The sequence below is a fragment of the Epinephelus lanceolatus genome, chromosome 10 (genome assembly GCF_041903045.1).
Source record: "Epinephelus lanceolatus isolate andai-2023 chromosome 10, ASM4190304v1, whole genome shotgun sequence".
In the NCBI taxonomy this organism is placed as follows: Eukaryota; Metazoa; Chordata; class Actinopteri; order Perciformes; family Serranidae; genus Epinephelus; species Epinephelus lanceolatus.
The window spans coordinates 40633968-40661466 of record NC_135743.1 but is presented as its reverse complement, the minus strand read 5'-3'; the positions used below and the strand labels follow the sequence as shown (position 1 = coordinate 40661466).

Here is a 27499-nt window from a genome sequence, read left to right as displayed (position 1 = left end):
CCTTTAGTGCCAGTTTGAGGACAAGAAGTCAGCTTTGCACAATCAATATCCCACACGTCTGGTTGCCATGAAATTTGCAGAGTACAGTACATTCATATTCCCACTACACGTAATGCTTTGAGAATAGCAGCATCTTTAGCATGTTCCTCTTTTGACTCTTTGACTCTCTTTTGTCATTAAATGGAAGCTACTGAATTTGTAATATAGTCCAAATTTTGGGTCCATGTCATTGGTTCGACAGCCCATTGGTTCGACATCCCATTAGTCCGACTGTCTGCGGTGCTGAACGGCTCACGGCGGGCGTATGGTGCGCCGCGACCGGCTTGAGGCGGAGCAGGCTCACGGCTTATGTTTGCCACTTTCTTTTTCATTTTAACCCACACCATGATCTTTTCCTGACCCTAACCAAGTGGTTTTTGTGCCTAAACCTAACCAGACCTTAACCACAGGACATCATGATGATTTCGGAACGGACTTCGGAACAATGAGTTTAATATGGTCGGAACAATGGGATATCGAACCAATGGGCAGTTCCCCAAATTTTAATGTCTAGAAGTTACAATCTGAAAAAAAATATAGTAGTTATGGAAGCTTTGAGAGGAAAGCAGAAGAAAAAAAAATTTGGTGATCCATTTTCTAAGTCAGATTTAAAGAGAGGAGAAAATATTGTTTATGTTGGTGAAAGTTCAGTCTTTGTTTGATGGACAAAGTTAGCAAACAGTGAGCAATGGACTCATAGGCATTTCTAGCCCATTTTTAGGGGTGCTGAAGCACCCCTAAATTGAATTGAATTTTTTATTTTATTTTTTTTTCTTACTGTATGTCCTTTTTAACAAGCTAGAAAAGTGTCAAAACCATACAGTACTTGGTTGAAACGTAATATTTTAACAACAAAAATACAAAAATACAGCAGCGTCATAGCAAGAAGCCAGGCATATCACGTGAAACAGCAGAACTGTAGCTTTCCGACAAGACCGAGCACTTGTCGGTAGTGCAATGTTTTCACAGCGAAAAAAAATGATAAATTTACACTAAAATTATGTATAACAAAGCTTTCATACAGCTTTGCACACACATTACTCTTGGATGGATTACTCGCAAATGCATTGTGCTGTCATCCCATCACGCTATAAATCCAGATCAATTGTCTACAAAATAAAAACCTGACGAATTTCTTTACAATCCATTATACAGATCTTGTTATAAGTCTCTTCATATAGTGAGGAATATCGTATCTTATCACGTCTTAGGCTTGCGTGTGTTTCTCCCTGTCTATCCACATTTATAGTCCGGCTTTCAAGATGCAAATATCTCCATATTGTCCAAGTGACACTCCATCAAACTTTGTATGACAAGACCAGCACGCTTCACCTTTGCGCACCCAGACAACTGAGGCCTTATTATGCATGCATGACAAGGCCATAGTCACCATATACATTGAGGGGGACCCCCCCCCCATGCCCAATTTTTTTTTAACTGTAAACAAAGTGGCAAATATTGTCTTGGAGGAAATCATTGCACTTGGTTAACTATTTTTCTATTATCTTAGATGTAAATATTGCATGTTTCTTTCAGATAAAATACATTTTTGACTTGTGAATGAGTCAGTGGAATTTCTTGCAATATTGAAAAAATACTGGCAATCATGTCCGCCTGGCACAAACCATATGTTTTGGACAACTGTGAAGTGACAGAATGTCCTAGCATCAGGGTTCTTATATTCCCAGATTCCAGAGAGTCTCCCCTCTTCATATATGGCAGAATATGTCTTTTTCCAACTTGCTATAGTGAGATACATGTAAAAATGTAAGAATTTAGTCATACGGATTTGTTTTTTTCATTGATATAAAAAATTAATATAAAATACAGACACATAGAAGGACATGAAATGGTGGCAAATCTGGATAGCCCAGATTGTCCTGAAAAAAACAAGATATAGCACGTGTATGTAGCAGTAAAAATACCCCCAAAAAGGCCTTGGGCCCATTGTGTGTGTGTGTGTGTGTGTGTGTGTGTGTGTGTGTGTGGGTGGGTGTGTGACAGACTCATCATGGATATAAGATTGTTTTTTCAAAAAAAAAAAAAAAAAGAGCCAAGTTCAGGTAAGAGTGTAAGATCAAATGGTCTATCAGTCTATCAGTTTATATCTCTTATTAGATATAAAACGCATTGTTTGGTTATTTGCCTTTTTTGCCCCAAAAAGTGTTGTGCTTTTCTTTCACAAATGTGGGAATGAAACTGCGTTAAAATATACAAAACAGTGAAATTTATCTTGCCTGGCCAGGCAGCTCTCTGGGTGCTCAGCACCCCTAAACCTCTGATCCTGGAATCGCCCCTGAATGGACTCATATGACAATATTCACAACTTGGATTAATTTCTATGGAAAACCATTTTAATCTTTTTGAGCATGGCCACTTACGGACTAAAGGAATATAAATAATCAAAGAATGGTATTCGGACTTAATGACCATTTCAAAGATAGGGAGTCACTACCTTTTTTGTCTATCTTGTTTACCATGCTGTTAAATCTGTATGTATCATACTTTGGTGCTCCTTGTTTCCATAAAATGAAACAAACGGTTAGAGCTAACAATGTATAGCATGTCCATAAAGACAAAAGTTTAAACATTTATAATTCTAAGCTGCTTTGACCTAGCAGAGGTTGATTGCTGGTGACCCAGTAGGTTTTTGGAATGGGGCAGAAATTTGTCACTGAGGCCCAATGAGATTTTAAGCAAATGTTAATTTTGAGACAAACAGTGCGTATGCACAAATCCATATGCTTAAACCACACGTTTTAGAAGCAATCCAGAACTTGTCAATATTTTCTTACCAGAATTGTTTCGTAGTCTGCGAACAAATTTACTGCTTCTGCGTCCATGTGTACACACAAATAATGAAAGTCTCACTGTCTTTGAAAATGTAAACATAAAGCATATTACAACCACATTTATTAAAAAAAAAAACAAACAAACAAAAAACAAAAAACAAAGCCTATAATACAGACCAATATGTTAAACCATTAATTTACTAACTTACTAATGCATGCATATTTCATCCTTGGTGTCTTAATCCTTAACAATAACTGTCATTATTGAAATATTCCACAATAAGTCTCGGCTTACATTGGAGTATATGAAAATGTCATATTCAAATGTGACAGCTTTGGTTTTCATTGTTTTTATCCCATCTGCTTGTCAACACATTCACAGACACATACTGACGGTCCCAAACTGGTGTGGCACGGCCTTAATATGGGCATAGAAACAACATCATCACTTTTTTCATGATACACCCCTTGGCAGAGAGATTTACTTATATAGAGAAATGAGGGCATGGCAGTATGATGATTGCAGATGGCGGGCACATGCCTGTCAATTTAGAATGATTCTGATTCACCAACATAGGCACGGTGGTAAGAAAAAAAATCAGCTGGTATGAACGTGTAATGAATCTGATGGTAATTTTGCGTGCACTTTTTTAATGCACATTTTAGTGAATGAGGCCAAGTAATAAATAATAATCTAAACTCTTGCCTTACTGCTGTCTCAGAACTTGTACGCTTTCCCTATAATTACTAGCAGATTACATAATTCTCATAGGGATTATTAGGATGTTATAAACTTGCAAATAAAATGTTTCTGCACTTCAAAACTGAAAGCTCTGTGGTGGAAATTCCCTGTACTTCAAAATAAAGTGTGATTTTTACAAACTTGACACATTCGTGAATCATTTGCTGTCCATTCAGAATGGACCGGCCACCCACCAGTCGGGAACCACTGTCCTAAAGAATCTTCTGAATATACAGCCAGGCCCTGCCCTGCATAAAGCGATTAATCGTCTAGTCAATAAAATGTAAAGTGGTGAAAAAAATGCATTGTCCGAAGTCCTCAGCAATGTCTTCAATTTGTTTGTTTTGTTCAGCCAACTCAAAGAGTTTCCGTTTACAGCCATCTATTCAAATAAACACAAGAAGTTTGTGCTCTAGAGAAAGGATCAGCACTCAGTGAATAACCTCCTAAGCCCTATAATAAGCTATTATGGCAAGGCGTAACTATACAACTATACAGACCAGTGAGGAGTGATAACTAACATGTCTTTGGGGTCATCAGTGTTTCGTCTAGTTGGTCCCACGACACCTCCAGGAGGCTAGACAGTGATCTCTGGCGTCCCAGAGACACTCCCCTAATGCCAGGTCTCACTGCTCCCCGCACCAACCCAATAACCTCCTTTACCTTACCTACACATGGCTTTCTCAGCCCAAACAGCACTGCCACCTTCAACCAAACCCAGGCTCTGTACATGCGAGCTCCAGGTAGAGACCGTGGTGATACTACTTTTCCTAGCACATTCACCATACTTTCACACGATACATAGCATAACTCCAATATAAGCTAAAGTTAAAGGAGATAGATAAACTCACAGGATCAGCAAACACACTCACCTTGCAGCATGGTCTCAAACAAAAGGGATTCAAATAGGCCACTCCCACATTTAAATAACCTTCCTCTTCCTGGATTTCCTCCTGAGAAGAAGTGGATCTATGACCATAAAAGCAGCAAATCTTCTCATCTGAGAAACTGAAAGTGTAGACTGTATTGCTTGGTTACTGACAAATGGAAGGATGTATGGACTCCATATGGTGAACAGCAGAAAGAAGCAGTTCTCTCCGAGCCAATGTTTTATTGTATAGTAGCCTGTTCTCCCTTATGGCCTAATCAAACTTTGCAGCAGCAGCAGCAGTAGTAGCGACAGCAGCGTTCCAGGTAGTTGTATGGATGTTATGGCTGGCTGGGAGAGCTATAACACATGCTGCTGCCATCTCAGTTTTGCCATTATAAAGTTGAGCCGTTAGAGGAGTCCCATTATGGTTATTGATTTGCTTGTTTGCTCCCCGCTTGGTGGAGAAAACAGCACAAAGAGAGAGGTTGTTTCCTACCCCCTTTATATCCCATTCCCGAAAAGCAGACACGATTTAGAACAGCAGGGGGGGTCAGGGAGAGAACCCATGAGAATTATATGATAATATAAATGTTCTGCTGCACTGACTTTGCTCAGTACATCAGGCAATGTGCTTCTCGTACTGAAACATAAAGAGGAAAAGATTCTAACTCCAATCAGATCAGATTTCTGGTTGCCCTCAGTGTCCACCATCAACGCTATCCGTCCTCACTATCAGGTCATCTGTGTAAATGGCGACAATGAGGAGGTAAAGCTGTTTGCAGATTGAGCCAAGGATCTCATTTCCCATCACTAAGACAGAAAATCAAGCCACTATTAACCCCATAGTGAACCAGCTATGTCCACTTTACAACTTAATTAACAGAGGTGGTGGGATCAGCGACAATCAATTCCTCCCTAAAGCTGCCTGCGAGACCTGCAGGGCAAACTGCCCACCTATCCCCCAACCTATCCCCCCCCCCCCCAACACACACACACACACACACACACACACACACACACACACACTCACTCAAACATTCTCTAGATATTGGTTAACTGAAAGGCCACCATAGTCTTTGTGCTCATGAAGTAAATATTCAAATAAAGATACAGTTGTATGCTAAAGTTTGGGCACCCCTGGTCAAAATTTTGTTTACTGTGTATCACTTAGCAAGTAAAAAATGACCTGATTTTGAAAGAGCAAAATGTTAATGATAACACATTTCTTGGATATTTCAATGAAGATTACTTTTTAGATTCAATCTTTTGCTATTCAAAATAATAAAAAAGAAAAAGAGCCTGAAGCAAACGTTTGGGCACCCTGCATGGTCAGCACTTAGTAGTGCCCCCTTTGGCAAGTATCTCAGCTTCTTAACAGTTTTTGTAGCCAGCTTAGAGTCTTTCAATTCTTGTTTGGGGTATTTTCACCCATTGTTCCTGCAAAAGGCTTTGAGCTCTGTGAGATTCTTTGGCTGTCTTGCATGCACCGCTCTTTTGAGGTCAATCCACAGATTTTTAATGATGTTTAGGTCAGGGGAGTGAGGACTATGACAAGACCTTCAGCTTGTGCCTCTTGAGGTAGTCCATTGTCGATTTCGAGGTGTGTTTAGGATTATTGTCCTGTTGTAAAAGCCATCCTCTCTTCATCTTCAGCTTTTTTACAGATAGTGTTTAGTTTGCTTCCAGAATTTCCTGGAGGTTAACCCTTTGGGCCGCAGGCCTTTTTTGGGGTATTTTTACTGCCTTTACTTTTAAACTCATATCACAGTTATTATAAAAGCTACATACACATGCTGTATCTTATTTTGTTCAGGACAATCTGGGCTAACCAGATTTGCCATCATTACATGTCCTACTATGTGCCTGTATTTTATATTAATTTTTATATCAATGAAAAAAAAATCTGTGTTACTAAATTCTTACATTTTTATATGTTTCTCACCATAGCAAGTTGGAAGTTGACATATTCTGCCATATATGAAGAGGGGAGACTCTCTGGAATCTGGCAATATAAGAACCATGATGGTGGGACATTCTGTCACTTCACAGCTGTCCAAAACATGTGGTTTGTGCCAGGCGGACATGATTGCCAGTATTTTCATTATTGCAAGAAATTCCACTGACTCATTCACAAATCAAACGTGTTTTATTTGAAGGAAACATGCAATATTTACATCTAAGGTAACAGAAAAATAGTAATAATATTATTCCTCACTATATGAAGTGACTGATGACAAGATCTGTATAATGGATTTTAAAGAAATTTGTCAGGTTTTTATTTTGTAGACAGTCTGTATATAGCGTGATAGGATGACAGCACAATGATGTGTGTGGTATCATCGGAAAGCTCCAGTCCTGCGCTTTCATGTGATATGCGTGGCATGTCTGTGCGACCCGCGAGTAACCAATCCAAGAGTAATGTGTGTGCAAACCTGTATGAAAGCTTTGTTATACACATTTTTAGTGTGACTTTATCGTTTTTTTTCGCTGTGAAATAATTGGACTTGCTTGGTCTTGTCAGAAAGCTACGGTTCCGCTGTTTCACGTGATATGCATGGCTTCTCGCTATGACGCACAGTTGCGGAGAAAATCCATAGAGAAGAACAGGTGTAAATTTGGACGCACTTTGCATCGTTCGGGCCCATAGGGTTAACTGAATCCATTTTTCCCTTTACCTGTGAAATGCTTTCTATGCCGCTGGCTGCAACACAAGCCCAAAGCATGATCGATCCATTCCCCTGTTTTACAGTTGAACAGGTGTTCTTTAGATGAAATTTTGTACCCCTTTTTTCCCAAAACATGCCTTCTATTTTAACTTCATCAGTCCACAGGACTTATTTCAAAAGAACATCCAGCTTGTTGCAAACTTCTGACACTGAAAATTATGGTTAGGACACAGGAAAGGTTATCTCCTGATAACTTTTCCACAATGGTCATATTTGTACAGGTGTCACTGTACAGTAGAACAGTGCATCACCACTTCAGATCTGATAAATCTTCCCGCAGGTCTTTTGCAGTCAAAAAGGGTCTTTGATTTGCCTCTAACAATCCTATGAGCAGCTCTCTCAGACAGTTTTCTTGGTCTTCCAGATCTCAACTTGACCTCCACAGTTCCTGTTAGCTGCCATTTCTTAATTACATTACGAACTGAGGAAACAGCTACCTGAAAACACTTTGCTATCTTCTTATAGTCTTCTCCTGCTTTGTGGGCATCAGTTATTTTAGTTTTCAGAGTGCTAGGCAGCTGTTTAGAGGAGCCAATGGCTGCTTATTGATGGGACGAGGTTTCAGGAGTCAGAATATTTATAAAGCTTTGTAATTTGCATCACCTGGCTTTTTCTGAGACCCTGTAAAAGTTGTCCGAGAGCTCAAATGTCCTTTGCATGATGCTCCTTTCATTTTTCATTTTCATTCTAAAATTGCATGAAACAAAAATATTACACACTTATCTTGCTTAAAATGTTGAAAAGCATGTTTCTTATTAAACTTTATGTATTTTGGAGATCAGTTCTACTTAACTATTCACAGTAAACAAAATTTTGACCAGGGGTGTCCAAACCTTTGCATGCTACTGTATATGTAATGGAGCGTAAGTTTTACAAATTCAAATTTTTACTCATTGTTAAAGAGTCCAGGTTTGGCTTCCAGTCTTTTTTTTAAATGGCTTCTGGGACAATTTCACTTGCTTGCAAAGGGTAAATTTTAAAGGTGATAACTCTAACAACACTTACCACTAAGTGAACCACAGTACAGTTCAATCTGATGCATTTCAGCCACTTTCTTTCACCAGAAAAATGTGCATGTTGTTTTGTATGTCAGTAAAGTTAGGTATGCAAAGATATGCTGTGGAGGAAGAAGTGGTCAGATCTTGAACTAAAGTTAAAGTATTACTGCCACAGAAGAAAAGTACATCATGTAAAATACATGTATCCAAAATTTTGCTTCACAGGAAACTGAAGCAATTTTCCATCTGTTTGAAGTCTGATAAATGTCCTCAAGTGATGTAACTGGAGTAAGCATGCCAGTTAGCTGGGTAGTTCATTCTATTGCAATGGGACTTATGCAGCAACATTCTCTTAAATTTCTCTAACCCTGTATTTTCTCTTAATTTTCCGTTACAAGACACTTAACTTCTCATGTCATCTCCAGATGCACCAAACATCCTGGCACATGCCCAGGGATTAAAAAAGAAGTTCTCCAGTAGTGTAACTGACATACTGTTAAATAAAACAAAAAGCAGACATGTAATTTCCAGAGCGTCAGTATTGACATTACAGGAAAACAAAAAACCCAGCAATGGCAAAAGATTTATGATGCTGTAAATGGCACCACAGCAGCAGTGATGGTGGAAGTGTTTAGATCCTTTACTTTAGTAGAAGTGCTAATAACACACTGTAAAAGTCCTGCATTGAAAATGTTAGTTAAAGATATGTATGTCCAATCAGCAAAATGTATTTACGTACAAAAATACACAAACTTTAAATCAATTTCATAAATCAAAATAATCAAACTAATTAAAAGGAAAAGTTCTCATATCTGAGAGGCTTGAACTTTTTATTATTTTTATGAAAAAATGACTGGGATGATTGTCAAAATAGTATCCCATAACTTTCCAATGCAATCTTCTAATAATTTCAGCTGCACTTATATATTTTCATGTGGTTTGTGTGCAAAAATCTTAATTTGTAAAGTAACTAAAGTCATCAAATAAATGTAGTGGAGTAAAAAATACAGTACTCTCCTCTGAAGTTGAGTGGAGTAGAAGGAGAAAGGTGCATTACATTAAAATACTCAAGTAAAATCAAATTCCCTCAAATTTGTACTTAAGTACTTGAGTAAATGTACTTAACATTCCACCACTTGTCACCAGAGTAACGCAAAGTAATGCCGGGATCACACTACACAGTATCAGTCTGATCATAGGTGTTGGCTCAAATCGTGAAAGACAATGAGTGACGTTCGCAACTATCTTGTGCAGTTTAAGTCTAACATATTGATAACTTTTTACCTTCCACATCTTCACCCATCACAGCCGTCACTTTGACCAATAGAAACACAGAGCAATCTGCTGCCTTGGACAACTATATGGCTACAACACCCCAGCCTTTTTGATGTTTCCACTAGGGATGTTATCACAACAGAGTAAAAACGGAAAAAAGAAAAAAATACCCCAAAAAAGTCGTAGGGCCCAAAGGATTAATCAGCTCCCATTCACCCTGTCAACACTTCCTGTTAGGTTAGGTTAGGTTAGGTTAGGTTACTTTATTCATACCCGTAGGTAGGTTTGTCCATTTAACCTGTGTCCAAAACTAAAAGCCCCTTATTTCGGTTGAGATAATCACTTTATTTTCAAAAAAGGTATATAAAGAGGATTCCGTGACCTGCATAGTTTGCATGCGGTACTTCAATTGTAGCTCCTGCCATCTGGTGGTGCTTTTTACATTACTACAATAACATTTCAGCTACACACACAAACAGCTACAGTGTATAGTGACTGAAATAATAGTATTAATGATAAAAATAGGTCAAGAATAATCAGATGATGTCGTCATGAAAGACGACCAGGGATGATTGGTCGTGGACCAACGCGTAGTTTGTCATGTCTGTTGGCCAAGGTACGACAAGATTTTATGGCTCCACAATCACCCAATCTGATATAGTGAGAACGAATGAAAATGTCATGTAGTCTGAACCTGGCATAACTGAAATTATAGTAATTGGGATCAATGGACCTAAGTAGCATTTCTTTAGGTCAGAAATGTAATAATCCAATCATTATAATAAGCCTAAAACACAATAATATAAATTTGATTATATGATATTCATGCTTTTTTTTATGTCCTCAAATTTAAAACATGTTCCCTTGTGTTCAACAAAAACTTAGGGCACCTATTGCACTGTCTCTTAACTAATAAAGGAGCAAAAATAAAACATTGATGAATCCCAGCCATCAATCAGTACTAACAAAATAAGAACAAATCATGGATACAAACAAAAATAAGAGATAGCTTCTTTATATACTGCTTCCTGCATGAGGTCCAGTGCATCATATGTTAAAAGATCCTCATTTGTTTTCAGGGCTGTAGCCACCATTGAGGTAACTGAGGTCAAGTTCTCATAGAAAAATTGTAGGTGTTACTAATAATATAAATGATGGCTTCATTCTATTCAAGTGTCCCAGTAAGCCATAGTGGTGAGTGTAGCAGGGAGCTAGCATGAAAACAGAATTCAGTCATCATTCATTTTATTATTTATACCTCTGCTTTTTGCCTTCTGTGTTATATCAAAATGTTATGTCATGCAACACAATAATACTTATTCTTAAAGGTATGTAACATCCTAATACATGTCTGAGATAAAAGAACAACTAAAGTGATTGCAATTATACGCGACTGTTCTACATGTCCAGTACTTACATGAGCAGGTTCCTGTGAAACCTGGATGCGGGGTAGGGAAGCACACAATTTGAATTCCCCATGGCTAAAAGCAAGAATAAGAGAGTGCCTATGTAGGGAGCAAATACACTGTACAGCACTTGAGTAAATGTACTTAGTTGCTACCACTGTTCGTGTGTGTATGTGTATTAGCCCTGTGATGGACTTGAGACCTTTCTTTCACTCAGTTCATGCTGAGGTAGGCCCCAGCCCCTGATGGCAGCCACCACAAATGACTACAAAAAGAAAATGAATGGGTTCATGAACTGCAATATTCCGCGTTGCTATTTGCAGATTTCCTTGATCATTTGTAATCTGGTACATGCAATTAGCATATGACTCCAAAAAGCAGAGTTTGGCTGGCCTGAATACTAAACACAGTGAACACACACTGCAGTGCTGTGATCCAGGCCACACTGGTCCCAGTGTGTGTGTGCGAGCTCTGGGAGGCCTGGCAGCCTGTCTTCAGGCTGGCACACACCCTGACCCCTGGCATATGGTACATGTACCCAGCCTGCTGGCTTATTTGTCGCCTGGTGACCTGGACTGCAATAATAGCAAGGTTTGAACAAGGTCTGCTTTCCTGAGTAATGAGGAGAACATGTCTTCCAAAGCCTCGCAAGCTCTCTGACTTCCATGAATTATGGAACATCTACAAATGGTAACAATACTCAGCTATACCTGAACAAAATCCTCAGTCTGCTATTTCACATTAGTTTTGGCTGTATATAAACTTTTAACTTTAATTTAATCTATTTTTCACCAATTATACAACAACGGATGGGCATGTCAATGTAGGAAACAGCAAAGTGGTGCTGCAAATCATTAATCTTGTGTTACATGTTTTTTGCTGTATGGAATGAAAAAAAGGGGGCAGAAATGTGTGGAGACAGACATGAAGCCTTTAAATAAGGCTATTTTTTGCCATGCTAGCAGCATGGTTCAAGGTATGAAAAATGTCAGTCTGTCAGTCTGATGGTTGGTCCAACACCTCAGTCCAGACTAAATATTTCAACAACTACTGAATGGATCGGCAAAACATTTTGTACAAACATTCATGGCTCCCAGAGGAGAAGTCCTGACTTTGGTGGTCCTTTGACTTTGCCTCAGGCAACGCCATAAGGTTGACATTTAAGGTGTTAAGTCAAATGTCTTCTGCTGAGGGGATTTCCATGAAGGATGAATTGTAAGGATGAATTGTAATAGCATTTGTACCACCTGACCTTTCATCTAGCCCCGTCATCCAGTCAATGTAATACCTCAGTTTGTAGCCACATATCTGCAAAAACTGAGCATAGCATTAGTTCAGGCAGGACATGATGTTAAGCTCAGCTCACATCCCAGCTACATCAGCTGATCTGAAGCAGCCCAATCAACTGATGGATCAGCTGATTGATGGAAGGGTGTCAGCAGATAGATCACATAATTCCTTCCATGCAACCAACAGGCAGATCTCATTCAGCGAGCCCTATACAGGAGTGCAAGCCACTTTGCAACCCGCCTCCACCCCAGCTGCTTCTTTTCATGTTGTGTTTGACTTTTCAATAGCCCCTTTTACACTGCCAGATTTTCCGCAAATGTTGGGCCGTTTTGCCGGCAAGTTGCAAGTTTAAACCCGACATCTTTTTGAGGACACAAACGTGGACATTGAAGGCTGACTCTTTCTTTCCATGGCAAGCCTTCGTCATGTGCCTCTTAAGTGTCGAGGTCCCTGTCTTTTTGCTGTCATATACCAGCATCGTGCTGCACTTGGTACACTCGATGAAGCCGACACACACGCTGTCACCGTCACCAACTCACATGTGCACGGCCAGTGACGCCATGAAGGGGGGGGCTGCGTAACAGAGCCTTAGAGCTCTTTTTCAAAAAATCAAGAAAAATGAAGTGCTTTCAGCCAGGCTGCAAACTGTGCCATTAGATTAGACTATAGTTGTGTATATAGTTGTGCTATAGTTGTGTAGTGAACAAATAGTGTATTAATAAAAACATTCAGTTTTAAGTCATAATTTGTCATAATTTCACATGTCAAATTTCACGTCTCACAGGAGACAGGAGGAAATTAGGCTACAGTTGTGTATGCAGTTGTGCTACAGTTGTGTAGTGAATAAATATTGTACTTATAAAGACTGTAAAAAATGTAGTAGTCATAAAAAGTAGTCATAATTTCACATTTCAAATTTCAAATTAGCTCAAAGCACTGCTGTGTGGCATGTGACTTGCACCAGTTCATTAAAGGCAGTGACAGTCAGAAATTTTAAATTATCAATGATATTACATTATATTTTTTAAAGTGTACCTATCTAGATAAATGCAGTTAACAACATCACCAACAACAACCACAGTCCATTGCTGAATTTTTAGTAGGCCTAATAGTAGTAGCATTATAACAAATGTCAGTGTGATTTCAAATGAGGTTCTCTTAAGGTCCAGACACACCAAATTGACATCAAAGACCTAGTCATCAGAAAATAAACGGGCTTCAAGATGCAAGTCAGTACACATTAACAACACAACCCAGTGTTGAAAGAACAAAGAATATATCTGCTAAAGAGCTCAATGGCTAAAAACATAGTCTTACCATATATGACATGTTTGTTATTTGTCCATGCCCTCTTGGCTTTGGCAGTTTGTTTACTTTCCAGCAACAGGCTCCACCCTCTCTGACGCCGATTCAACCAAAAAAGGCAGACATGGGTCACACCACCAAAACCAGAGAGGCAGACACTCATGTCTGACATTGACCAATGGCTGATGGTCAGCTTAGTGCGTAAGAGCCCTACTGCTGAGATTTCACCTTACATTTCTGCAGGCCGCACACAAACAAAGGTCATTGACCTTCCTCAGGGCTAATATTTCTTAACTGCTCTACTTGTTCCATGTGGTAAAAATAAAATCAAAAATAGATTTTTTTGTTGTTGTCATGTATACTGCTGTATTTCTTTATCTTTTTCTGCTTGCTTCTACATGCAGCGCATATACAATGATTCAGAACTGTAAAAATATTTTTTCCTTCGCAGGATGTAATACATTTGCCTCAATGAGGTTGCTAAATAGCATATAGGAATAGTATTAAGAAACAGGATCGAACAGTAAATACATGAGAATGAAAATGTAGGATACAAGTCAGAGTGTGTAAACTGAAGTCAGCAGAACCCTAAAAACATTCTGTAAAAAGAAAATTAGGGAAAATATCCTTACACGACCTCCTGGTAACTGCTGGACCAGTCAAGAGCAGACAGATGGACTGAAACAACAGGAGCAAAAGCAGAGGAAGTTTTTGTGGTCTTACCAGTGCTGTCGTCATAAACCACAGTGACCGTCTTCCACTTGAAGAAATGGACCAGATCCAAGATGGCCCGGCTGAGGGAAGAGAAGTCTGGATAGAGGCTGACATAGAAGACGTCTCTGTTGTCCGATACTTGGTGCTTCCACTTGGTCTGGATGTGTGGCACCCCCAGGGCATTGCAAATCGACTGGACTGCATTCGCTGAGGAACTGTGAGAGGGGCCGAAGATGGCCGCCACCCCCAGAGAAAGCTGGTCACAGGCTAGAAAGAGGAAGTATTTGATGAGTTAGCTCCATCCTACTGTGATGCAGCATATGTTCATGATGACCAGTGCCATGCTGACCAACAGATGTGAAGAAGGCTTCTGTGAATTATGTCTGTACAACAATTCAGCATTAAGTTTATAATGTATGTTGATAGTCTTCAACATCAAGTGCTGCACAATATGGGAAAAACTGACACTGTAATATATTGTAATATGAAAAAATACAGGAATTTTCACCTGACGTCTTTAATAGCTCTTTTTGTAAGTAATAAATAATTCTATAATTATGGGCGTGATTTGTTTGGGGAGTGCATCTGCATAGGAAATAAAAGTAATAATAATAATAATAATAATAATGATAAGACTAAGAATAAGAAAGCCAAAAAATGAAGTTTTACACTTTAGACTTTTCTGAGGGAGAGGAAGGGGAAATGAGGGAGGGAGTTTAACACTCTGAATGATTTATTATGACACCACTGTATTAATATCATACTCTCTATCAATCTAGGCTAAAGTCAATGACCTAACATATCATATTAATAGGCTAATACATGTTCCTTACCCTAAAATAAGGAGGCTCACTTACGTTGCTCCCTTCCTGTTCCTCACTCATTTTTTGGTTGTGGTGGACCACTAGCGGGCGTGCTTTGGTTGTTTATCAGACAGACTTCTCTTGTGGATTAACGTTAGTGTTATTGTTACCCTTTCAGCCTTGGGCTCCAAATTGTTGGGAGATCTCTGGTTTCTTAAGCCTGGCTTGTAGCTAGTAATTAGCACTTACAGTCCAGCAACTCTGCATAGGAGAATGGTCAGGAGATGTCATGGTAACGTTGCACAAAAGAGGTTTTATTTCTTTTGTGCAGCAAACACAAAACACAGCTTTTTTTCAGTCGTTACTTGAACCTGAGCTTATCAAAAGACTTTCTGCTGATTACTGTAGCTTCGGAAAAGCATCCAGTTCACTGTGTCTGCCTGCCACACTTGACGGTTCAGTTGTGGTTGGTAACGGTACACACACACGCACAAGAGTGTCACTTCCCATAACAAATGCCACCAGACTATAAAATACAGGGGAGAGGAGAGGCTTGACTGGTAACATTAGTCATGGAAAATTAGAACGGTGTCAGTTGTAGCGTTTTATGTTTTAATTTGCATAAACTCGCACATCCTGCGATGCAACTATTGCACATGCCCAGAGTGCAATGTCAATTCTGAAATTATATAACCAGCAGCCCGAGCATTAATTACTATCTTTTTCATTTTTATTTTTAATTATAAGTGTGGTGATATTATATATTGTTATATATATTATTATATAACATTTTCTTATTATCGAAAAATCCCATGTGCAGAGCAAAGCAACAACAATACATCTCATTAGTATTACCTGTGGACCTGTGTTGTTAAAGTACTAAATGTGAATTAATCTGCCGCTAAAAACACGTACATCTTCAGTATAAGGCAGTGGCCTTGGGGCTGACAAACATAGGCTGGGTAAGGCTGTCACAAAGTATTTTTTGATTAAGTTTTGTCATGGGATTTGTTGACTATCAGGAAACTAGAGAATAACACCTGTCCTTTAGCAAGACCGATTGCCAGAATAAATGTTGGCATTCTACGTTTCTGCAACCCACGCTATGTTACATTTGTATGTTTTTATGCAGTGGTTGAAACTTAACATTTCTTTACATTTCAGCAACGCTGTAGTTAACATGTGGTTAGGTTTAAGCACAAAAAACACTTTGTTTTGGGTAAGAACAGATTAGCCAGTGTTTTGGCTTAAAATCCCTAGTTTAGCGGCACAATCCCTGCTGGAAACGCAGCAATGTCTCAGTAAAAGATAACAGCTTTTTGTGGCACTCTCCCAGCAGCAAACACAGACCATCTCAATAAAAAAACACCCACTTTTCGTGGTTCCATTCTGGCAGGAAATGCAGCAATGTCTTGGTTAAATAAACACCTGCTTTTCATGGCACTGTCCTGGCAAGAAATGTAGCAATGTCTGGATAAGAAACAGCTTTTTGTGACACTATCCTAGCAGGAAACAGCAATGTCTTGGTAGAAAACACCCACTTTTCCCACCACTATCCTGGCTAGGGATACAGTAGTGACTCCCTGACAGACAAATCATTTTGCTGTTTGGTGGTTTCAAACAGTGGTCTGCATCTTGGCAGGCATCTCAAGTGTCATACCATCCACCATGCTCTTTATCTCCAGATGACAACGTCAGCTAGTACCGCACGTCACATTAGAAACAAAATAATATGTATGAAAAGTTCACATTCAATGTATCTGTGGTCTGTAGAAATGTACAATGCCAACATTTATGTACATTTACATTCTGGCAACTGGGCTGCCTTTAAACAGGCAAGCTGTCTGAATAGTGTACTAGCTAAGATAAAGACCAAAAACATAAGTTTAACAGACTAGAAATTTAAAAACTGATAACAAAAAGATGTAATTGAATATCATATAAACATCAAATACAATCAGCCAACATTACAATGGCCAACTGTGGCTCAATAAAGTGCCTGAGCATGGGTACATTCATTCCCATTGTTTTATTGAGATGTCTAATTATTTCATGCTCTGTAGTGGATACAAATGTATAAATGTATTTATACGGTAGATATATCTACTAATATTGATTACACAACCTCTACTACATTACATTCCACAATACAAAGATGAAGCTAAAGCTGAAGGTGTGACCAATTTGAGCTTGCTTTAATAAAATTGTAATCAGAGGACAAACAAACAATTGCATATCTTTGTATTAGCTCGACTTTGCACTCTAATCACCTTATTTGATATAAGGGAGATGGTTAAATCACTGAGACAGGATATAATGGCCTGTAATTGATAAGAGACTTGAAATGTCAGCCTGATGCACACACAAAACTGATAGATTATAGCACTTTATTGGCTGTCTCTGGGGGCCAAACAGGTCTTTGAATTACTGCCACTGAGTCATTACCTGGAACCAATCAATTCTCTCTGTTTACATTTGAAGTGCTCAGCCATTTCTCCCTCGCCTGATTATAATTGTCACAATCTAAGCCACTGCAGCTCGCGAGCTTCGAACAGGGAATACATTTACAATGCAAAGCAGCTATGGCATAGCACATGTGCACACACACATTCACTCACACATAGAGTGTATGCACACACACACACACACACATACACACACAGCGGCTGAGAGCACGCCAACACCGGAGGCAGATCTTCCAATCACAAACACAGAAATACCTTTCCTGGAGGCTTCAAAGCTGTCATAGATGTTTATCCTTTGGATGTCGTAGGTGAGCGTGGTGTTTGGCAGTAGGGTTCTGTTCCTGTTGATTGTGTTTAAAGCAAATTTAAAGGCTAGTTCCTCAGCACCTGACGGGCCGCTTTCAATGGACTCAAATATCCCCCCTGTGAAAGAACGAGAAACAACTGATTAGTAATTTTTCAGGGTTGAATTATTTTCACTGGAAAGATGCTTTAACAAAAGCCAGTCGTAAAGATTACACGGAGTCTTCTATTACCCTAATAAGAGTTGGAAGGAGCATCTCAATTATAATAACCAGGCTTATTCAGAAGAAAATTGGCTTACGCATTCAAACCTTTAATAATCAGTTTGACAAAAATGGAAAGGAGATTTTTCCAAATAAACATACTCCCTAACTGCTGTCCAGAAAAAAGGAATGGATTCTCCCACAAAAAAATCAAGGCACATTATGTCATTTAAATACAAAACATTATAAGCTTTTATTGCAGTTGCTGCATGATTGAAAACAAGAGCAAATGACTAACTGCACTGTAGTTTTCCTCATGATCAAACAGAAACGCTGCTACCAACACTAGGACATCAACAAAAGCACAAGATTAGGTTTGGGAAAAAAAACCTCATTGGTTGGCTCTGAATTCATACAGGAAGTGAACACCAGGCTCTCGTGTAAAAGTCTGGGGTTTATTGGACCCATGCACCCCCACTCCCACCCACCATATAGGGACTTTCCAGATCCTTCTATTAGGTCCTTACTGGTAGTGTGTCACCTGACGCCATCCAGCAGCGTATCATACTGCTACAACAGGTGCTGTCTGGCTCAGTTATGAACTAACACCACTCATCTGTGTGTCATACTGCAACCGTCTGGCCATCTGGACAACTGGCGACGTATCACAAGGTTCCATCCAGCTGCATTACAAACTGACCAAACTGACTTTACAAACTACCGCCACAAAAGCTGGCTCTTGGCATCAGGTGCCTGACATCGAAATTACTGACAAAGTGGCAGTATTCGATGACTTTGGAATGAGAATGGCTGAACAGTCACGCAAAGACAAAATAGTGAGTTGTACAAGTTACTGCAAATATAGCCTATTATCACTTACTCATTAATTATTACACATTGAAAAAGTAATATAAGACTTACTAACCCCCTAACCTGTCAGCCTGTTCTTATTTTTTTATCCCTTTTTTCCTTACTTGTTTGTTTGTCAAGCCACTAATTTACTCACTGCAAATCCTGTCCCCCTCTGTCTGACCAGTCCTCAGTGTTTGCCCTCTTGGTCTAGTCAATGTATGCCCGTATCACATAAACAGTTTGTACATTTCCCCATGATAAGTAATGCACCAAATTTCGTACACATCCCATGTCTTTTAGAAGGCTGCAATTGCATGACCAATGGTCAAACCCAACAGGATTAGGGAAGCAGTCTCAAGCGCTCCTGTAAGGAAATATGTTGGGGTAGTGGATGGGTCATAAAACGTGGACTTTCCCCTGGAGACGCTTGTTCGGAACCATTTGAACTTCGAGTGAACTTCTAGCCATTCTAATGCCTGGTACACACTACACGGTATCGCTCGAATCTAGCCCGACGCAGCGACGTACGGTGTCGGCATGGGTTGTAAATGACAAGGAGTGTCATAAGCAACAATCCATCGTTTAATCTCGTGTAAATTAGTGCGTCATATTTAACGACTTTCGAAGCCGCATGTGCCGTTCACGACGGCTCCCGTCACAGCCGTCACTTTGAGTTAGCTGCTGCCATAGACAACTGTAGGGCAACAACACCCCAGCCTTTTTAAATATTTCCTCTAGGGATGTTACCACACAGAGCAAAAGGGGGAAAATGATGGCGAGAAACAGGAGAGGCACTTTATCAACCTGCCGAGTACTGCCATTAGCATCAAGCTAGCAAAGAATGTTAACTTACCGGTCTTGAAGTAAGAAAATTCAAAAATAGCGACGGGGCTTTTACTTACCAAAACTGCAGAGGCTACCAGCTTCATTTGAATCAGACTACATCATAAATGGGCCGTTATTTATTAATCCCTCTGTGTGTTTATATATGTACATTTTATCCGCTCCTGTTTGCCTTGATAAAGTTAAAGCATCGCTCCGTCATTTCAAACTCAACACTTCCTGTTTGTCTTTCAAATTAAGACAAACATTTGCGTATGGTACTGGAGATGTCGCTCCTGCCATCTGGTGGCGCTTTTTTACATTACTACAACAACACAGTGACTTAAAGTGCAACTCGTAGGTTAAATTTTTTAAAAAAATATATACATAACCTCGTCTGAAAATTACCATATGATAAGTTAATTCAGAATTTATTATGGTTTACATGACATAAGGGCACAAATTCAGAGGATAAGTGGCTCTTTTTAGCTCCTCTTCTAAAAACGCTTTTTTTTTCCAACATCGCCTGATACTACCTCACGAGAGGGACTCTGGGTCCTTGACCCTGCCTCTGTCCAATGCGCAGTAGTAGGTGATAGTGAGTCTGAGGGATAGTAAACTTGTGAGTTAGTATTTTTTCGGTTGTTAACAGTGCATTTCACCATTTGTGATTATGCCGAATTATTATTGTGTTTGTGCAGGTTGCACAAACTCGAGTCTGTCAGGACATCGAGTCCACCGTTTCCTGGACAGAAAAAGGAGTGGGGTAAGTTTTCGTGCCTGGGTGCATTTTGTGCAGGTGAAGAGGCGCGATTTCATGGCTTCATCTGTGACCAAAAACACGGTCGTGTGCAGCGCTCATTTTGGACAGGAGGATTATGTTCCTGGCGGAGCCCGCCCCCCCTAGGCTCTCCATGGAGCGGGAGACCCGAACCTCAGGGGTATGTGCGGGCCGCTCGGGTCTCCCTCTCGGGGGTATGTGCGAGGGCTCTGCGGAGAGGGAGACCTCCATGTTTGAGACGGGAGCGGGCGGCATGAGGGTTGATGGGCAGTGTGAGGCATGTTATGTCTGGTATGGGGGTCAGATTCTCCACCAGAGCCCAGAAGGCATCCACCTTCCTGCAGCACATCCATAGCTGAGATCATGGGCTGGCAGTTCCCACACAAGAACCTATCATACAAAAAATTATCAGGAAATCTCCGTATCTCTCTCTGTCTCTCTCTCTCTCTCTTTCTCTCCCCTGCGGACATCAATAATGCGGAGTTATAACGCGCATAGCAAGATACGTCTGATACAAGCTGATATTTGCGCATTAGTTTCTGTTATGGGTAAGTAGCATTAGTTATCTAATACTGGCAGAAGTATTGGTAGCTTTGTTATAACCGAACCTAACCTGTCGTTAGCTAACGCTGGTCGCTCACCAAGACACCTGCCCAGTTCTCCACTGGTTCTCCTCACACCACAGCTCTATTTCTCTCCTGTGGCCGTTATTTCTCCTAACCCTGATCTGTTCCTGGTCTCTTGGACGCCTAGCAGGCTCATAATAATAAGCCTGTGGGCCGTCATATGCATATATGCAGGCAGCTACAGTCCTGTAGCTGCCTGTCTGTGCTCTCCCTAACCCGCGATTTTAAACTGATTTATTTTAGCTTTGGAGTGACTTTTAAGCTATCTGCTTGGACATCAGTTGTTTTTATTTTTGTTTTTATTTATCTCATTTAATCGGACGTTATTTTAATCACTGGATGTCCAAGCATTAGGGGTTTTAACAGCCAGATACGGCCTGCTTGACAGGTGGGAAAACTTCCGCCAGCATAGCCTATATATGGCTACATCTATGCACGCCGATGTGGACCCCCAGTTTGTAAAAGCAGACAAAAAGATTTCTGACCTGAAAGAGGACATTCGCCGGCTCTCTGGTGAGCTAAACATCAAATCCTCCATGCTGACCGACCTCCAGGTGGTGGCTCATGAACAGTCGCTCCAGATCGCCTCACTCACGGCGGCCCTCCAGGACACGGTGCACTGGGATCTCAGCGCTTGGCCTCCACCGTCCTCCAGCTCAACACCGAGTCGCCGGTGGTCTTGGGTGGAGGTGGTCGGCAGGGGTAAAAGAGGCCCTGGCTGTGCTGCCTCACCTCCGCGCCTCAGCCTGTCAAACCGCTACAGCGCCCTGGCATCTGACGGAGATCCAGACGCTGGCACTGCAGACGCTGCCGCTGCGGCTCCTTCCCCGCCGACCGGTGCTGTTCCAGCCGCTCCCCGCTTGGAGGAGTCGGCCTCGGCGTCTAACGGTGCTGTGGCTCCCTCTCCGCCGGCCGGTGGTACACCTGCAGCGCCCTGCACTGATGGATCCGCGTCTTCCTCGCTGGCACCTGTGGACCGGAGTGCCGCGGCTGCAGGACCCGACCATCGACTCCCATCCCGGACATCGGCTTCCGCGGCGCGTCGGAGGCTCCTAAAGGAGGCTGTACGGAGACGCTCCGGGGGACTCCTCTCCCACAGCCGGGATGGCACTGCTCCTGCCGGGACGGGACCGGGACCGCCGAGTCGCCGCTGCTCCTGCCCCCCCGGTCACGCAGCATGGACCGTCCACCTGCCTCATGTGAGTCCCCCAGTCCCCATCGTGTTCCTCTTCGTCCTCTTTTCCTTCCTTCCACCGTGTTGTTTGGAGACAGCATCATCAGGAATATTCGTTTTTTCAACGCCACAACTCACTGCTTTCCTGGAGTCACAGTTCCGGACATCGTTGACAAACTTCCAGAACTGCTTCATTCACTCCCTTCCTCCATAAATCGGCTGATTTTCCATTTGGGCTCAAATGTCACGGCCCGCCGGCAATCAGAGCAGACAAAAATGGATTTTGTTGCTCTTTTTAACCTTTTAAAAAACTGTGGTAAGTCGGTCTTTATCAGCGGCCCCCTGCCAACACTGTCCCGCGGGGCAGAACGCTTCAGTCGGCTACTCTCCCTCAATTCATGGGTCCAGGCTGCCTGTAGCACCTATGGATTCACTTTTATGACAATTTTAACTTATTTTGGAACCGGTCCTCTTTTTTCAGGGCTGACGGGCTTCACCCGAGCAGGCTTCCCCCCCCCCCGCTGTCCTCTTTGGTTCATCCCCAACCCACTCCCACATCCACATCCATCCCAGTCAGAATTTCAAACAGGTTTAACAGAACAACTTCACCATGGACCAATAGCAACCCCAAAACCTTAGTTCCCCTCACACCTGCTCCACACTCACCACATTGTGATGATGAGCGCACGTTCGGCACGAACATTAACCTGACCGTGCTGAACGTGCGCTCTCTTTTATCATAAATGACCTGATTTTAGATAACAAGTTGGACAGTATTCTTTTAACAGAGACATGGCTTGGCACTGACGCACCTGTTGTTCTCACCAAGGCCTGCCCACCAAATTTTAATGTTTTATTTTCTACTAGGGGGGGGTAAAAAAGGAGGCGGAACTGCTTCAGTCACTAAAAATTCACTGCACTCTACTGAAGTTTCTTTTAACAGCTACTCATCATTTGAGTATCATGCCTTTGTTTTTGGCAGTCCTCCTATTCTTTGTATCACAGTTTACAGACCACCCCACCATTCCACCTCTTTTATCACTGATTTTTCAGAACTATTAACAATCATACACACCACCTATAACAGAATTTTAATAACTGTCCAGAGAATTTTTAAACCGTTTAACCTGCATGGATTTTAAACAGCACGTCACGCAGCCGACTCACAACAGAGGACACACCCTGGACCTGGTCATAACCTATGGCCTGTCCACTGGTGTGTCCTCTGTTGTTGACCTGGCTGTGTCTGACCACTACTGTGTGTATTTTAACATCACCAGTTTTAGCCATCAGGAGGCCCCAGTGAGAACTGTGAGGAAACGCTACCTAACTTCTGAAGTGGCTGCAAATTTTATCAAGATTTTACAGAGCACTCCTGCTGAAATTTTACCTGCACCCTGTGATTTTATTGTGGAGAATTTTAACAGTAAATTAAAGTCAACACTTGACTCAGTGGCTCCACTTTTAACCAAAATCATAAAAGCAAAACCTACACCCCCATGGAGAAATCATAACATCAAAAGACTGAAAAGAAAATGCAGGAGTGCAGAGAGGAGGTGGAGAAAAACCAAATTGACAGTTTATTTTGAAATATTACGCAAACAACTCAAAACCTACAATAAAACAGTCAAACAGGCAAGAATATCCCACTTTTCAAAACTCATTTCCGATCATAAAAACAACCCCAAATTTCTTTTCTCCACCTTTGATCTTTTAACCAGCACCAATTTTAATAAACCATCCAACATATCAACAGATGCCCTCTGCGAGGACTTTGCAGACCACTTCAGAAGTAAAATCGATGATATCAGGTCCAGTCTTTTATCCCAGCGGAATGTAATTTTTAACACACCTGGATCATAGCTTTTACCTGAGGAAACACTGGAGAGTTTTGTCCTGGTTGATGCAAGGACACTTGGTCAAGTTTTCTCCCAGGTAAACCCAACAACTTGCCTTTTAGATCCGATTCCCACATCACTTCTAAAGACATTTTATGGATTCTTTGAGGAACAGATTTTAAATATAGTGAATTACTCTCTTCAGACGGGTGTCTTCCCCACTGCCTTCAAAATGGCGGTGGTGAAGCCCCTTCTGAAGAAGAGTAATTTAGATCCCAACATTTTTAATAATTACCAACCTGTATCCAACTTACTGTTTTTAAGTAAGATTTTAGAAAAACTGGTTTTTAACCAAGTAAATGATTTTTTAAAAAGAAACAGTATTTTAGAGAAATATCAATCTGGTTTTAGGATGAACCACAGTACCGAGACAGCCCTGTTAAAGATTTTAAATGATATCAGGTTGAATGTTGATTCACAAAAACTCACAGTCTTGGTACTACTGGATCTAAGCGCCGCCTTTGATACAGTAGATCACCACATTTTATTAAACAGACTCAGAAACCTGATGGGCCTCTCTGGTACTGTTTTTAACTGGTTCAGCTTTTATCTCACAGATCGTTGTTTCTTTGTAAGTATGGATACATGTTCCTCCAGAACGCATGAAATTAGGTGTGGGGTGCCCCAAGGGTCAATTTTAGGTCCAACTCTTTTTAATCTCTACATGCTTCCCCTTGGGGACGTCATCAGGAGGCACGGCATCAGCTTCCACAGTTACGCAGATGACACACAGCGGTACATCGCCGTGTCTCCTGATGACACAAAGCCAATTGATGCCCTTTTTAACTGCATTTTAGATATCAAGTCATGGATGGCAGCGAATTTCCTACAGCTCAACCAGGACAAAACAGAGGTTTTAATTATTGGTCCTGAAGGTAAGAGAGAGAAACTTTTACCAAAACTACAAGATTTTAAACCTACCATGGGTTCTAGAGCCTTCAGCCGTTCTGCCTCTCGCCTCTGGAACTCTCTCCCCGACGACATTCACAATATTGACTCCCTTTCCATGTTCAAATCCCGCCTGAAAACCCACCTTTTCAGGCTGGCATATTCAGTCTGATTTAATAGAGGCACACATATTGATGATGCTTTTATTATGTTTATTGTATACCTAGTGTTTATAATTATGATTTTGTCTAGTCATTGATTAATTACTTGTATTGATTGTATATTACTGAATCTTTGATTTTATGATCTATGGATACATTTTGTTTTTTACTGTGTCTTGTAAGGTGACCTTGAGTGTCCTGAAAGGTGCCGATAAATAAAATGCAATATTATTATTATTATTAAATTCAATCTTTTCACTCTGTTGTCATATGGCCCGAAATACACACACACATGCACAAACAGGACCTTTCTACATGCATTAAATGGAGAGATGTCAGAGTGAGGGGGCTGCCCATGGACAGGGGCCCCGAGTGATTGGGGGGTTCGGTGCCTTGCTCAAGGGCACCTCGGCAGTGCCCAGGAGGTGAACTGGCACCTCTCCAGCAACCAGGTTAGCAAACCACCAAAGGAGACACAACATATAAAACAACTTACTTAAGTTACTTAAATTAAGTTACTTAAATTTACTCTCCTACATTAAAAAAAACACAGGTGATTCCTGAATGTAGGTTGACCAGAGGTTAGCAAACACAACAAGGCACAACAGGTATATAGAACTTTGGAGGTACCAGAGGACATATTCCTTCTTCATTCCTATCAACGCTGCTCAGTGGTGTATAAAGCTGAAAAAAGTTTGACTTCCTAAGTTTAAAATTACTTAGATCTTCTGCATTATTAGTATCCACTGATTTACAGACATCCTTTTCGCATTGTAAGCCTACAGGAAAAAGTCTTCTTTGGCCTAATGGTATCAAATGACGGACCCGGAAATTGTAATTCCACTGTTTAGCCATAACAAAAATTGGCTTCAAAGCCCAGCACACCTCCTGGAGGCCTGATTCCTCCCTTCTTTTGTTGTAAGCTAGCAGCTACATCAGATTAAATTTATACCAACCGTCCATTTTCCCAGTCCAAGTTCTGGTAAGACACATTTCAAAGACTGAGTAGTACTGGAATAATTACTGCAGTGTATTTCCTAATCCCTAACCTGTAACCTTTTTCACATGTTTCTAAACAAAGTCAAAGCATAGCATCCTACAGTTATTGCCCTACAACAAATGAACACTATATCAATAATTGTAATAACAATAATAATAATAATATGTAATCATATGTTTGTAATATATGCTCTCTGCACTCTTTCTGCACAGACTTTCCCTCTTCACTCAACTCAAAGGTGTCCCCGGGAAAATGCACCACTCTCTTGTTAACCCATTAATTGTCATTCATGAGCACTCTCTATCACTTTTCTGAGTGGTGCATCTTTCAAAGGAAACCATGCTGGAGTAAATAATGTTTACAAGTTTTGGGCAGATACACAGAAAACTCTCCATCTGTTCAGTAATACTCGTAATAGTCTGATGCAACTACTGCTGCAGGCCCAGCTTGCCCATGGTGCTGCAGACACTGGATTGGTCACATTATGAAAATCAGGAGTGATAACAGGAGACTGAAATTTGCCATGTAATTTAGGATTAATGAAAATACACGAGAATTCATTGGCAGTAGAGTCGCTGCCTCTGTAAATATATTTCACCGCTGTAAATCCACCCTCATGTTCATTGACAAAGAAACATAGGGGTCTCCTGGATGACTTAAGAATACGTTTATGTTATAGCCACCAATTTTCAGAATTTATGTTTTTCTTTTGTTTGATATGGCCAGTTATCACCAGTTGGAACATCGATGTTGCACAATACTGCAAAACTGTGAAATTATATGCTCAGTGACAACTCTCATTAACAAACAATGCCAGCATTTTAATTAATAATAATAATTAATAATAATAAATTAATAATTTCTCCACACATGGCAACTATTGTATGATCAAGGTTATGGAAGTAAATTTTGCGCCAATGATGACTGTCCCTGTAACAAATGGCTTTCAGACACCAATTTGTCTTAGCCACCATTGCAGAGCTGGAGCTGTGGTAAATTCAGAATATTCAGTTGTTTGTAATTGGGAACAAACACCACATTAAAGTTGAAAAGTTGATCCAAAAAAGATATTAGTCAGGGGCTTACAGTGTATAGCATAATTTCTCCATTAGTAGAACACTAACTCTTGATTTTCATTCCTTTCATTTACAGACATTGTGACTAAATATTGTATGTAGGCATGTCATATTGTTTTTATTGTTATTTAAATTCAAACTTGTGATATTTGCCGGTATGTCCCAACACACAATATGAATGGTTGGAGGTGTGTCAGTGCAGTAACTGTGTTGATGGGGCATTTTGAGCATTTCCTCTGAGAAAACACTGATTACATTTTAAAAGTATTAACAAGTAACGACTTTAATC

General features: G+C 40.7%; 1 protein-coding gene across 2 annotated transcripts in view; it reads right to left on the bottom strand.

Annotated features, from left to right (window-relative positions):
- Positions 1-27499, bottom strand: part of grik2 (glutamate receptor, ionotropic, kainate 2) — a 444385-nt gene that overhangs the window by 298234 nt on the left and 118652 nt on the right. For both annotated transcript variants that reach the window (XM_033640493.2, XM_033640492.2), the window contains exons 3-4: positions 17682-17849; positions 14168-14425 (exon numbers count right to left, since the gene is read on the bottom strand). In XM_033640493.2, coding sequence (XP_033496384.1) covers positions 14168-14425; positions 17682-17849 — 426 coding nt within the window. The remainder of the gene's footprint in view (positions 1-14167; positions 14426-17681; positions 17850-27499) is intronic.